This window comes from Haliotis cracherodii, unplaced genomic scaffold (assembly GCF_022045235.1).
Source record: "Haliotis cracherodii isolate W230 unplaced genomic scaffold, xgHalCrac1.p SCAF_7, whole genome shotgun sequence".
NCBI lineage: Eukaryota > Metazoa > Mollusca > Gastropoda > Lepetellida > Haliotidae > Haliotis > Haliotis cracherodii.
This window is the reverse complement of record NW_027266330.1, coordinates 61,171,091-61,185,717: the sequence shown is the minus strand read 5'-3', so window position 1 is coordinate 61,185,717 and position 14,627 is coordinate 61,171,091. Positions and strand designations below refer to the sequence as shown.

Below are 14,627 nucleotides of genomic sequence, written 5' to 3'. Positions count from 1 at the left end.
AAGGATTTCAAAATTTCTAAGATTATCAGAAGACACATTTCCTTTTGTGAAACTCGGAGATATTGTAGAGACAAATGGCATGAAATGAAACAACAGGAGCTGAGGTTCTTTTAGTGGAGCTGTTGTCGCTAATAGTAAATTAGTCTTTTGAATGTTTTGGTTCTATTGAGGACCAAAAGTACCAAAGATTGATGTTTTTTTGCATTGAAAATATTTTGCAAGAATTTCTGGATTTGCTTCAATTTCAGCACTTGTCATCTACCTCAGTCTGTGTCAGATTACAGACATTGTGTTCCAACCTGCTCACTAATTTGCATCTTACCAAGGCAAGTGAGTTAACTGACTATAAAAGTCCAGTTTCCACCCTTGCCGAACTAGGCTGGTATTATGGAGTTACATTTTGGCTGGACTAACGAGTCTATTCATAGTCCAATCAAAATCGCGAACCAAAATCGAAATCCGGTTAGTAAAGTGTCATGCAGATTTCGGTCGACTGCAGGATTTGCATAGCAAATGTACCGCTAACTCATTGTCAACAGAATATTTTCTAAATCTTTTTCATGCTTTTAATCAAGGTGCTCATGTGATTTGATACACTTCGCGATGTAAGACTCATTTTATCACAATATAGATCTTGATTATCAATCAGATCGTCTTAACTGGGCGCCACCGTTTTGTTTGAAACAAATGCAAGTGATACTAGAGGTTGAATCTGATTGGTCAGTAGGAGAGGCATAGAAAGGACATAACTCGTAATAGCCACTGGTGGCGCTACGATCGAGCCCAGGAATTCCAGCCTAGTTCGGCAAGGGTGGAAACTGGACTTTTAAAATCAGTTAACTCTCTTGCCTTGGGAAGATGATTATTTTGTAAATACCAGTGTACTGTTAGATCTTCATCAGTCGCACTTCAGACCCATAAGGCTTCCCCTAGGTTAATATAATTGTTCCCCGTTGTCAAAATAAATATTTTATCAAATTTGCTGTTTTTACAGAATGTAAAATTACCAGTCTGCTATGTACACAAAGTAAGAAAGATGCTGAAGGATGTTCGGCAGCCGAGTACCAATTCATAGTCTTTGTCTACTCAGGGTCAAATAGTACCAATTCCTAGAATCTGTCGTTCTTAAACTCTCTGTGAAAAAAGGAAAGTCCTGATCTTTAGACTGACATAGTAACATTTGACTTCACATAAAAACAAGAGTGGCTTCCCTGACCTGAATCCAACTTGGTGGAGCTGCGATAGGTCAGAGTCTGAACCTCTTTAATGCACACCAGCCTTACTGGAATGTCTGTCAGCTAGAAGCTTCAAGGCTGGGAGTCAAACGATGTCCTGATGTACAAGTACAGGAAAACCCATTAGAGGCAGTCATCAAGCTCTCATTCCAATTGCTGCTTAAACCCAGACTTACATTATATTGCAGTCCCTAGCATCTCATGGTTCAGCTTGGAGTCTCAGTGAGCTTGAGCTTGGGCTAAGAAACCAATGTCAATAAAATCAGATCTCAGTTCTCACTACGATCTGAGGACATCCCATTACTGGTCACTTCAGAACGACCTTTTGCGAACTTTGACTGACCAATGAAATGACTAACAAGAAGTACATTAGCACATAAAGCAGCTTTTTCGAGCTTTATGGCACTAGTTTCAAACTGGCAACTTCCATTTCAGACTTCGCTTGAAAAATATGTTGACAAAGTTCTCGAAACTGATAGTTTCATAACTGAACAAAAGAACATTCTGGAATGTCTAATATATGGTTGAGATTGTATGTCAGTACTTCCCACATACTATGCAAAGTCTCTTTCGTTCAAATATTTATCACTGAAGAGAGAAATAGATGATGACTTTTATGGAATCAGTCGTACATGCCTTAAGTGTCATTTAGAATACCCTATGTTAACTTTTTCGAGGTTTCATGATTTGAAAACACATTTCGATTTTCGACATTTCTTGATTGGTTGGATGAAAATGTGTTCTGACGTGACCCATAATGGGATGTCCTCAGATCTTTGTCTTGAGGTAGCAAGAACTAAGATCTGATTTTAATGATGTTGCTATAAAATGAACATTAGTCCAGACTAGTACAAGCAGCCACACACACGTGGATACTCACACTTCCACTCGAACACACACACATTGTTGTATAAGTGCAATAATGTTGACCGCAACGTTGAATCCCATTTCATCTCACCTTATGTAGTGACTAGCCTCCCTATGTTATTACTAGCCACTTGACAATGGTCCGGCAGCTGTTCCAAATGCCGAGTCTTCAGCTGAACCTGGCATATACAGCTGTTATCCATCTGGACGGGTGATCCTCGACAGGTGATCGCACAATTCATAGGGAAATACTTCCTTTAGTCTCTTGTATGATTAGCACAATTTCTTTTTCAATTTTGTCACCATCATACTGCTGCTTGATTCTGCATTTGTCTTCATGTGGAAACATATATGTTGTAAGCCAGTAAGATGGTGTTAGTAGCTTCCCTATGTGTTGTTGGTAGGTGTTTATTTGCCGTATTAACTGTTTTATTTGTGTGTGCCATATCAATTATTTTATTAAGTTAAGATGATATCAAGATGTGTGAAAGGAAATCTAAACTTGGTCTCTGTTTATGATTTTATATTTTGTGTTTATCTTATAACACTGTACAAAATGTCAGAGATCACTTGTCACGGAAATTCCACACGATTAAGTGTCGTAGATCTCGACCACCCTCGGGTGGAAGGGTAGTCCAGTGGTCGAAGTGTTCGCTAGCCAGGATGAATACTAAGGTTTGAATCCCTACATGGGTACAGTGTGTGGACCCTATTCTTGTTGTCCCATTCCATGATATGACTGGAATATTGGAAAAAGAAGTGGAAAAAGAAACTGAATAATAGTGCCTCACAATGAAGCATAGTGCCTCACAAAGAAGCAAAGTGCCTCACAATGAAGCATGGTGCCTCGCAATGAAGCATGGTACCTCGCAATGAATCATAGTGCCTCGCAATGAATCATAGTGCCTCGCAATGAAGCATAGTGCCTCGCAATGAATCATAGTGCCTCACAATGACTGGCCTAGACTTGTTTTTGGTGGCGAGGATGAGGTTGGTCCCATCCTCCCCCGACATTTTTGTGCAGTCTTTTGGTTACCATTGTTGAAACTTTGCTGATAAGCTAAACAGTTACTCACTCTTTTCTTTCTTTGGACAATATTTCAGTTATATCACAGTGTTCAAGTTGCACAGCTTGACTTGAAGTCCAGGGATATTTTATTTATATTCCTGATTGTTTCCGTTAAAGGTGTCGTTTAAACTTTCACTTTATAATCCTTGACTGTTATTATTTGAGCCAATCCATGCTATGTTGTGTATTTTCAGCACAGTTGTTTCAACTTGCTCGCAATAACTCTGATCTCTATGTCATTCATAAGGTTGTCATTACATCACAATATTCAACTGGTGGTTGGTTCTCTACAACCTTCATGTATCATTAGCATGCGCTGTTCCATTTATTCTTGAAGTCTGATTCAGGTGTGTTAACATGTACAATATGCACAGTGTGTATTTCCTTCACTTTGTCTCGCATAATAATTGGTTTGTAAATCTGATCCTAAATGTTGACATTGGAATATATAATCATCATAATCATCATAATCATAATAATCTGTACCATGCTCATGTAGAGCTAACAGCTTTTCCATGAATGTATTTATGTGTACCCGGTATCATTGTTTTCATATCTGGGAGCACGGGTGGCCAGTCATGTAAGGCGCCAAGATTCGCTTTGCAGAGTTGCGTCCCTTGGACACGCCAGAAACCCGTGATTGTGGATTGGAAACCCCGGTTTCGCCCTAATTATGTTTCTAGGTTTGTCAGCACCATACCCGTGCTCGTGGGTTTCACCGAATTGGTAAAGGTCTAAGACCTGCATCACTTCGTGCTTTCCTCCCACATTAAGCTGACACGCCGCGATATAACTGGAATAATGTTAAAAGTGGCGTTAAACCCAGCTCACTCACTCACTCACTCACTGTTTTCATATCCCCTGGGCACCGTTCCACAAACTGATCTTTGCGCTAAGGCAACCATATCTCCCATACTTTAACATAGACTTCTGATGATTGTTGCACCTAAGATCTCTTTGTGGAACTGGGCCCTGGTCTTCACAATGTGATTTCATATCTTCATTTTTGTTCAAATATGAAATTCTTATTTGGTGAAAGTCCTTGAATGATTGGCCTAACTCTGTTATAATGATCTCATAATCAGTATATTTTAAGTTTCATGATAAATCTTGTTATGAGTTAGGTGGGGAGTATTAAAACAAATCAAAGGTTCGTTGTGACCTGAGAAAAGTCTTCATCCGTTAAACTGTGTACATGATGCCAGTCTGTGACTTAGCCACTATTCCGAAGCCTGAGTCTAGTAACATTCACGTCAGTCAAGTAAGCTTACCTTATATTAGACAATAAGATAACACTATAAAGATGCTAAAACCCACTTCAGACCAGTAGATTCAAAACTTTCTAGCATTACTGTTGAAGCTATGGCTAGAGGCTTCATTTTACAGCCGACTTGGTTGATGACATGCTTCGACTTGGTTGATGCGTGTCACAGTATCCCAGTTGTGTAGATTGATGCTCATGATGTCAATCACTGGATTGTCTTGTCCAGTCCAAACAGTTAGAATGCCAATCAAACAGTTAACCAAACAGACATTATCCAGCTGTTCGAATGTTTTGACTCAGTGAATCCATTTTGTCATGGGAAAGTTTATCACGGAAATCCAGGTGTACTGAGGACAAAGGCTCACCTGTCCTCACCTGTCCTCACCTGCTTTCCTCCCACTTTAAGCTGACACGCCATGATATAACTGGAATAATGTTAAAGTGGCGTTAAACCCAGCTCACTCACTGTTTTCATATCCCCTGGGCACCGTTCCACAAACTGATCTTTGCGCTAAGGCAACCATATCTCCCATACTTTAACATAGACTTCTGATGATTGTTGCACCTAAGATCTCTTTGTGGAACTGGGCCCTGGTCTTCACAATGTGATTTCATATCTTCATTTTTGTTCAAATATGAAATTCTTATGTGGTGAAAGTCCTTGAATGATTGGCCTAACTCTGTTATAATGATCTCATAATCAGTATATTTTAAGTTTCATGATAAATCTTGTTATGAGTTAGGTAGGGAGTGTTAAAACAAATCAAAGGCCTCGTTGTGACCTGAGAAAAGTCTTCATCCGTTAAACTGTGTACATGATGCCAGTCTGTGACTTAGCCACTATTCCGAAGCCTGAGTCTAGTAACATTCACGTCAGTCAAGTAAGCTTACCTTATATTAGACAATAAGATAACACTATAAAGATGCTAAAACCCACTTCAGACCAGTAGATTCAAAACTTTCTAGCATTTCTGTTGAAGCTATGGCTAGAGGCTTCATTTTACAGCCGACTTGGTTGATGACATGCTTCGACTTGGTTGATGCGTGTCACAGTATCCCAGTTGTGTAGATTGATGCTCATGATGTCAATCACTGGATTGTCTTGTCCAGTCCAAACAGTTAGAATGCCAATCAAACAGTTAACCAAACAGACATTATCCAGCTGTTCGAATGTTTTGACTCAGTGAATCCATTTTGTCATGGGAAAGTTTATCACGGAAATCCAGGTGTACTGAGGACAAAGGCTCACCTGTCCTCACCTGTCCTCACCTGTCTGCTGCCAAGCGGTCGTTATGTTGTTATTATTATCATGTGCATAATTTGTTGCCTTGCATTGTTGATTATTCATGTGAAAAAAGTATTTATATAAAAATTAATTTTTTAAATAAATATAGTTATCAATTTGTTTTTTTCTGTTTGTTTTATGTATGATATTATCACTTGTATAGTGCGTCACCCACCCACTTGTATAGCCAGACCTCACCCAGACACTTGTATAGCCGGACCTCACCCACACACTTGTATAGCTGGACCTCACCCACCCACTTGTATAGCCGGACCTCACCCACACACTTGTATAGCCGGACCTCACCCACACACTTGTATAGCTGGACGTCACCCACGTACGTGTATAGACGGACCTTACCCACACACGTGAATAGCCAGACCTCACCCAGAAACATGTATAGCTGGACATCACCCACACACTTGTATAGCTAAATGTCACCCACACACTTGTATATCTGGACCTCACCCAGTCATCCACACACTTGTATAGCCGGACCTCACCCACACACTTGTAGAGCTAAATGTCACCCACACACTTGTATATCTGGACCTCACCCAGTCATCCACACACTTGTATAGCCGGACCTCACCCAGTCACCAACACACTTGTATAGCCGGACCTCACCCACCCCCACACACAATTGTATAGCCGGACCTCACCCACACACTTGTATAGCCGGACCTCACCCACACACTTGTATAGCCGGACCTCATCCACACACTTGTATAGCCAGACCTCACCCACACACTTGTATAGCCGGACCTCACCCACACACATATATAGCCGGGCCTCACCCATGCACATGTATAGCTGGACCGCACCCACACACTTGTACTGCCGGACCTCACCCACACACTTGTATAGCCAGACCTCATCCACACACTTGTATAGCCAGACCTCACCCACACACTTGTATAGCCGGACATCACCCACACACTTGTATAGCCGGACCTCACCCACACACTTGTATAGCCGGACCTCACCCACCCACTTGTATAGCCGGACCTCATCCACACACTTGTATAGCCGGACATCACCCACACACTTGTATAGCCGGACCTCACCCACACACTTGTATAGCCGGACCTCACCCACCCACTTGTATAGCCGGACCTCATCCACACACTTGTATAGCCGGACATCACCCACACACTTGTATAGCCAGACCTCACCCACACACTTGTATAGCCGGACCTCATCCACACACTTGTATAGCCGGACATCACCCACACACTTGTATAGCTGGACCTCACCCACACACTTGTATAGCCGGACCTCACCCACACACTTGTATAGCAGGTCCTCACCCACACACTTGTATAGCCGGACCTCACCCACCCACACACACACTTGTATAGCCGGACCTCACCCACCCACCCATTTTGAAAACTAAGTGTAGTATGTTGTATGCAGTACAATTATCTGAGAGATGATTTTGATATTTTGAACCCCTCCCTTTTAAAAATGCTGGGTGTTAGCTTTTTTAGAACTTGTTTTGCATTCAGATGAGACCGAAGTTGTTATGTATTACGGCCTACAAGGTAACTTATAAAAGGTCGAACATAAACATTTAAAGTACAACAAATATACAAGGGGTGGTCCCATAATATGGACCTTGTCACAAGCATCAAAACACTTTCTTAATCATAAGAAATCTCTGCACAAAGTAATGTACATTGTACCATTCCGACTATATCACAAGCACGTGTTTAGGAATCGCTATGAGACAGTGATACCAGGTGCTCGCGAAAAGGTTGGCGAATCCTTCCACCATTGGCAGCCGTTACAAATACATGCAGTCAATTGTTCATCTCAAAATCGGGAATTGCATCGGAATTTTTTGTCAGTTCCATCAAATTTGTCCACCACATGTCTACCATAAAACGTTTTTGAAAAATTTACCAAGGCTTTGAATGTTGATCAAACAAGGTTTGAGCAAGAGTCGTATGATGCTGTAAGGAAGCTTCGTAGAGGTGAGGTGAGGTGAAATTGGGTTTAACGTCGCGTCCAAGATTATTGCACTTATATAGCGACGTGCATCTACGTGTGTGTGTTTGTGTGGCTGCTTGTACTAGTCCGGACTGATGCCGATTTATAGTGCTAGCTCACTGAGATACCATGCCGCAGTTTAACATGAATACCCCACTCAGACACAGTATACAGACTCCGAGCCGACCAGTCCTTGTTTTAGCCCCTTAATGCCGAGCGCCAGACAGGGTAACAACAAGTACAATCGTTTAACGTCTTTTTGTATGACGCGGTCGGGGATCGAACCCTGGACCTTCCGCTCTCCGGGCGGACGCTCTACCACAGGACCACGGAGGCGGTCGAATCTTCGTAGAAAGAGCACGCACCTGTGGATAGTTCCTTTCACGTTCACATGCAGCATGGAAGTTGACATGACTACGAACGTGGCGTGTTCCATCAAGTCAAGAAAGAAGGAGCACACATTATTCGTGAATGTATTTGAGGAGAATAGAAAGGGGTGAGCGGGTGTTTGGTTTTGAGGAGGACGGTGTGGCAAACCTAATAACATATTTGCTTTTTACCTATTCGATAACTTTAGAAAAACGTGCGGATGCACTAGTCAATTAATGTGTGGTAATTGCTGTGCAAATTTGCATCAATTTGGATCCGCTGATGTAGGTTCAGATCCCAATTCATTATCTATGTAGCATCATATATCTGAGGGGGCGGTGGGCTAGTCTAGAGGTTGAAGCGTTTTCTGGTCACGCTGAAGACCCGGGTTCGATTCGCCAAATGGGTACAATGTGTGAATCCCATTAGTGGTGTCCCCCCGCTGTGATATTGCTTGAATATTGCTAAAAGCGGCGTAAAACCATACTCACTCATATTCATCTGGCTTTCCTCTCCCACTAGCCCCCCACGGTATGTTGTTAACTACCAAGTTGGACAGAATCTAGTTCATAATGGTCACAGAGTTAGAATTAGGAACAGGAAACACCACTGTACATTGGCGTTGCTGGAGAAAGAACTGTCCGGCCACAATTAACACTTCCAACAACGCCATCTTGATATTCAAAACCATCCTGGCGACGACAAAGACGCTGTCATTCCGGAATTCTTATCTAACCTGAAAACTAAATCGCAGTGAAAATGAGCCTGTTTCAGGAATCTATGAAGAAGATCTGATGGGTACGTTGAACTAAATAGACAATGTATGATTCAATTAATCCTACTTCCATAATTCAATAAATTCCTAAATTGCGTCACTATTTGTACATGTATCGATGACATCTGGACAATGGCCTTGACGACGCTGACCATGATGATGTAGGGGTTCCGAAATATAGGACTGAACAGTGGGTTGAAGCTGACGGGCGTTATGTATGGAGCCACTTTGATACCCCCGCTTCCTACACCACAAACCACTTTGATACCCCCGTTTCCTGCACCACAAACCACTTTGATACCCCCGTTTCCTGCACCACAAACCACTTTGATACCCCCGTTTCCTGCACCACAAACCACTTTGATACCCCCGTTTCCTGCACCACAAACCACTTTGATACCCCCGTTTCCTGCACCACAAACCACTTTGATACCCCCGCTTCCTGCACCACAAACCACTTTGATACCCCCGTTTCCTGCACCACAAACCACTTTGATACCCCCGTTTCCTGCACCACAAACCACTTTGATACCCCCGTTTCCTGCACCACAAACCACTTTGATACCCCCGTTTCCTGCACCACAAACCACTTTGATACCCCCGTTTCCTGCACCACAAACCACTTTGATACCCTCGCTTCCTGCACCACAAACCACTTTGATACCCCCGCTTCCTGCACCACAAACCACTTTGATACCCCCGTTTCCTGCACCACAAACCACTTTGATACCCCCGTTTCCTGCACCACAAACCACTTTGATACCCCCGTTTCCTGCACCACAAACCACTTTGATACCCCCGCTTCCTGCACCACATACCACTTTGATACCCTCGCTTCCTGCACCACAAACCACTTTGATACCCCCGCTTCCTGCACCACAAACCACTTTGATACCCCCGTTTCCTGCACCACAAACCACTTTGATACCCCCGCTTCCTGCACCACATACCACTTTGATACCCTCGCTTCCTGCACCACAAACCACTTTGATACCCCCGTTTCCTGCACCACAAACCACTTTGATACCCCCGTTTCCTGCACCACAAACCACTTTGATACCCCCGCTTCCTGCACCACATACCACTTTGATACCCTCGCTTCCTGCACCACAAACCACTTTGATACCCCCGCTTCCTGCACCACAAACCACTTTGATACCCCCACTTCCTGCACCACAAACCACTTGGAGTGTTGGAACTCCCCCACAAATATAGGCCCCTACCATCTACAGAATCACGAAGGAGCAGTCTCATGCCGAGCCTGTTCTGCTCCAGGCCAAGTCTCGTGGCAAACTGGCACCAAAGAGAAGAAAGTACCGCAACCTTGACTCAAAAATCTCCAATAAGTGAAAAATGACTCATTGGCCGACAGGAAAACTCCCAGTGTGTGTGTGTGTGTGTGTGTGTGTGTGTTTGTGCTTGTGTGCGTGCGTGCGTGAGCGCGTGAATGACTTGTAAATTAACAAAACATGTAGAATATATATGTTTCACTTTCTCAAAATTATGCAAATTATGTATGAATAATTGTATGAAAATAATAATTGGAAAATTTGAAAAATGATTGAATAAATTACACGAACAAACTATGTTTCTGAACATGTGGAAGATGTATGTATGTTTTAGAAGTTGTTTCATGATATGGTAGATTACAGTGGTTACCGTTACAGTTGAGCCTGGATTATTGCAACAGACTGTAGTTAATCCCCCGATTGTTTACCATATACCATGGCTGACTACACTTCTACCTAGAACAATAGGTGAGGGCACAGTGAGGTGTCTCTATTGTGTCACAATGCTTTGCAGACCATTGTGACATCATCGGTTGCCATGGCGTCACAATCCAATGACATCACCTATCTCTCTGCCACTGAAGCTGATGAGCTCTACCTTTTGCTCTGAAGACACTGATCAATACTGTTTACATTTATTTAAAAAAAAATAAAAAAGTTACTGTTTACAAACTTTTAATGTTGGAAGAATGATTTTGGGTGAATATTGATTCTCACCCTCGTGTCTCTCGATACGAAGCACATCACCAATGTATTTTAGAAACAAATAATTAAAAACATGCTTTGTGACTGAAAAATGGACGAAAGACTAAAATCATGATGTCCATAAGTCAAAAATACTTTTTGTTTATCAAGTATGAGATACCGCTGCGATAAACCTGTCGCCATTTCAACTTGTCAGCTTTTCATGGACCAAAGGGAATAGCAAGGCATCCAGAGTTTAACCAATCGTTTTACCACTAAAAAAGTGTCATGGTTCTAAAATTACTATAATTAATCCATAATTATAGTGGTCATATTTCAATAATACGTTTTGTGTTTTTCTCAGTATTTTATCTGACAACTAGCCAAACCTAAATATATTTCTGTCGATAATGTTAGTCACTTGCCGTGCACGTAACTGTCCGTCACAAACCAGTGACGCTGGATTATCTCACTCAGCCAAGGGACCATGCTTGGGTTTTGCCCCAGGCTGTAACATGCTATGTAGGCCGGACGTACCATCATTTTAATATCAGATAGGTGGAATGTAATGGATCAGTGCGCTCCGTAACTGTCGAATACTTGTAATTAATACACCACGCATGTGGCAGATTTAGATCATTGCTTCAATATTAGGTAACTAACGCATTCTACAGAAGCCCCGAGTCCCTATATATACGGAGTCCAGTGACAGATACTTCACTCTGTCACGAATAAAGACTTAAAGGGACTCAGCAGCCTTCTCTCTGTTTTAAGGTGATAGCCGAGTAATCAGCTCTACCAAGTTAGTTCCCCCACTATCTTGGCCATTGTGACGTAGCAAATGGGACCGCGCCCACACAAGGCAAAACGGTCCCAATACAAGCTTCGTCACAAGAATTAAGAATTTGGGACTTTGGTGAGTGGAGTAGGTCTGTCAGGCTAACACTAAAATATTCGAAGACAGAAAACGATTTTAATCGACAAATACTTTTAAGTAATACACACCAATCCTGATTCTAGATATGATAAATTCTTAAAAAATGACCTCAGTTTCCACTTGAGTTTTTATGTGAACAGTCACTCCGGGACTTTCCGGAATAGGGCGGAGAGGAGTGTGAGTGAGTAAAAAGGTCCTTCACTGTTTTTACACTGAAATATTTATCCCTTGTGATGGAAAAGTCAATACAGTCAAGCAGGACATGCTTGGTCAGGTCAGGCTCGCTGACTTGGTTGATGCATGTCATCAATCCCAATTGCGTGGGTCGATGCTCATGTTGTCAATCATTGGATTGTCTGGTCCAGACTTGATTATTTACAGAACGCCGTCATATAGCTGGAATATTGCTGAGTGCGGCGTTACAAAACAAACAAACCAAACCGAAACAAACGAGTTTGTCCCTCCTATTGACCAATCAGATTCCACCTCTTCTATCACTTGAAAATTGCTTTAAACAAAATAGCGGCGCCCAGTCAAGGCCATCTGATAGTCAAGATATGACTTGTTATAAAACGAGCCTTACATTGAGAAGTGCATCAAATCACAAGAGTGGCGGCTGGGGATGGTGAAAGAGCGGCATTAAACCGAACTATTTTTTTCATAAATGTTTTAGATACCATATAGCGGGGCTAATTTGAGACCGTTCATTGCAATTGGCTCGGGAAGATGGGTTAACTGACTGTTATGTTAAAGTCTAGTTTCCACCCTTGCCTAACTCGGTTGGAAATTCACGGCTAGATCGTAACGCCACCAGTGGCCAATACGAGTTAAATCCCTTCTATGCCCTTCCCTCCCACAGATTCAATCGCTTCATATCACTTGCATTTGGACCCCCGAAGATCCGGGGTAGAATTGGTCTTCAGCAATCCATATTTGCCGTAAAAGGCGACTATGCTTGTCATAATGGGCGACTAACGGGATTGGGTGGTCTGGCTCGCAGACTTGGTTGATGCATATCGTATCCCAATTAAGTGGATCAATGTTCATGATGTCAATCACTCGATTGTCTGGACAGATTATTGGACAGAGTTCGGCGTTAAACAACAAACAAACAAACAACCAAACTTGCATATGCTTCAAACGAAATGACAGCGCCCGGTCAAGACGATGTGATCGATAATCAAAATCTTTCGTGTACTAAAACAGATCTAACCTCGAGAAGTGCATCAAATTACTTGACTACCTCGATTAAAACATGAAAAGATTTTGAAAATATCTGTTGACGCCCAGTTGACGGTGCACACATTTGAAAATCCTGCAATCGGCCGACCCGTGAAGATTCCGGGGTAGAACAGGTCTTCAGCAACCCATGCTTGCCTTAACAGTCAACTATGCTTGTCGTAAAAGGCGACTAACGGGATCGGGTGGTCAGGCTCGCTGACTTGGTTGATGCATGTCATCGATCCCAATTGCGTGGATCGATGCTCATGATATTAATCACTGGATTGTCTGGTCCAGACTCGTTTATTTACAGACCGCCGTCATATAGCTGGAATATTGCTGAGTGCGGCGTTAAACAACAAACCAATGCAACCAACCAGCAATCGACCGAAATAACGCACGACAGTCTCTGAACCGCTGGATGTCGATTACGTTGCGCGATTTTGATCGGACTATGTATGGAATTGTTAGTCCAGCCATAACTCCATAATTCCAGCCTATTTCGCCAAGGGGCCGTGTGGAAACTGGACTTATATAGTCTGTTAACGCCATGGCTTCGGAAGACCGCCTCCGTGGTCTAGTGGTAGAGCGTCCCACCCGAGAGCGGAAGGTCCGGAGTTCGATCCCCGGCCGCGTCATACCATAAGACGTTATAAGATGGTACTTGTTGTTGCCTTGCCTGGCGCTCGGCATTAAGGGGCTAAAACAAGGACTGGTCGGCTCGGAGTCAGTATACTGTGTCTGAGTGGGTTTCGTGAATTGACTAAATCCCTCGTTCAACCCAGAGACCAGATATCGTATATGGTAATATAAACAAACGTACAAATCATGCAGTATTATATTTCATACGCTGGATCAATGTTTTAAAGTAATCTTTTAAGACATATGGATGGCTCTGAAAAGTGCCTTTGTGTGTTTGTCCTTTTTGGACGAATCTTCACATCTACTTAACCATGTGAACTTGTTGAAGTGCTTGTCTGTGTCTGCTCGCGCAGTGCCTGCACTTCAAGCTTCAGTTTTTCAGCATACAGACTGCGCATGTCCCGCATCTTGCCGATTGTGAACATGCGCAGACGGATGCTGTGGCGTAAGTCGTGCTGGTCCGAGAGTATGGCCGAGGTGTAAGACCCTTGGAGGTCTTCAAAGCGAGAGTTCAGTTGATGAAGCTGGAAACAGGTCTTCCGGTATATCCGCTCCCCACGCGCCAGTCGCATCTGGAGGCTGGATGTAGTGGCAGACATCTTGGATATTGGAGGATGTGGCTAACAACGAAGTCGGAACAGTTGATGAGGGGGATGATGCTGCTACTGACGGTGATGGTGCTTATATCCAGGCTTGGGCTGATGGCAGTGAGCGTCGGTGTCTTCTCCGCGTTAACTGAGAAGAAGGTGCAGCCCCTGATTAGCAGAGAGTAGAGACACCGCCGACTGTGATGATAAACAGTCGTAGAAAAAACAACGCCATACCGGCTTCTGTCCGCACGGCTTGTCTGGCTTCATTGCTGAAACAACAGCCACGGAACCGGGGACCCGCGGTGTTCAAACAAACATGTCTTTTATGTTATTTTTGTTTATAGTTGTGTTATTCCATACATTTCTGGGAAAAAAGGTATTTTTACTGCCAACTATGACATGTGTATC

The 14,627-nt window shown here is 43.0% G+C and overlaps 1 protein-coding gene across 1 annotated transcript; it reads right to left on the bottom strand.

Moving 5' to 3' along the window:
• Positions 1-9,100: 9,100 nt before the first annotated feature.
• On the bottom strand, positions 9,101-14,228 carry LOC139449062 (uncharacterized). Its single transcript, XM_071230530.1, has 2 exons — positions 13,986-14,228; positions 9,101-10,024 (listed from the first exon to the last, which is right to left on the bottom strand). Exons 1-2 carry the CDS (start codon positions 14,226-14,228, stop codon positions 9,101-9,103), a joined length of 1,167 nt encoding a protein of 388 aa, XP_071086631.1.
• Between the last annotated feature and the right edge of the window lie 399 nt (positions 14,229-14,627).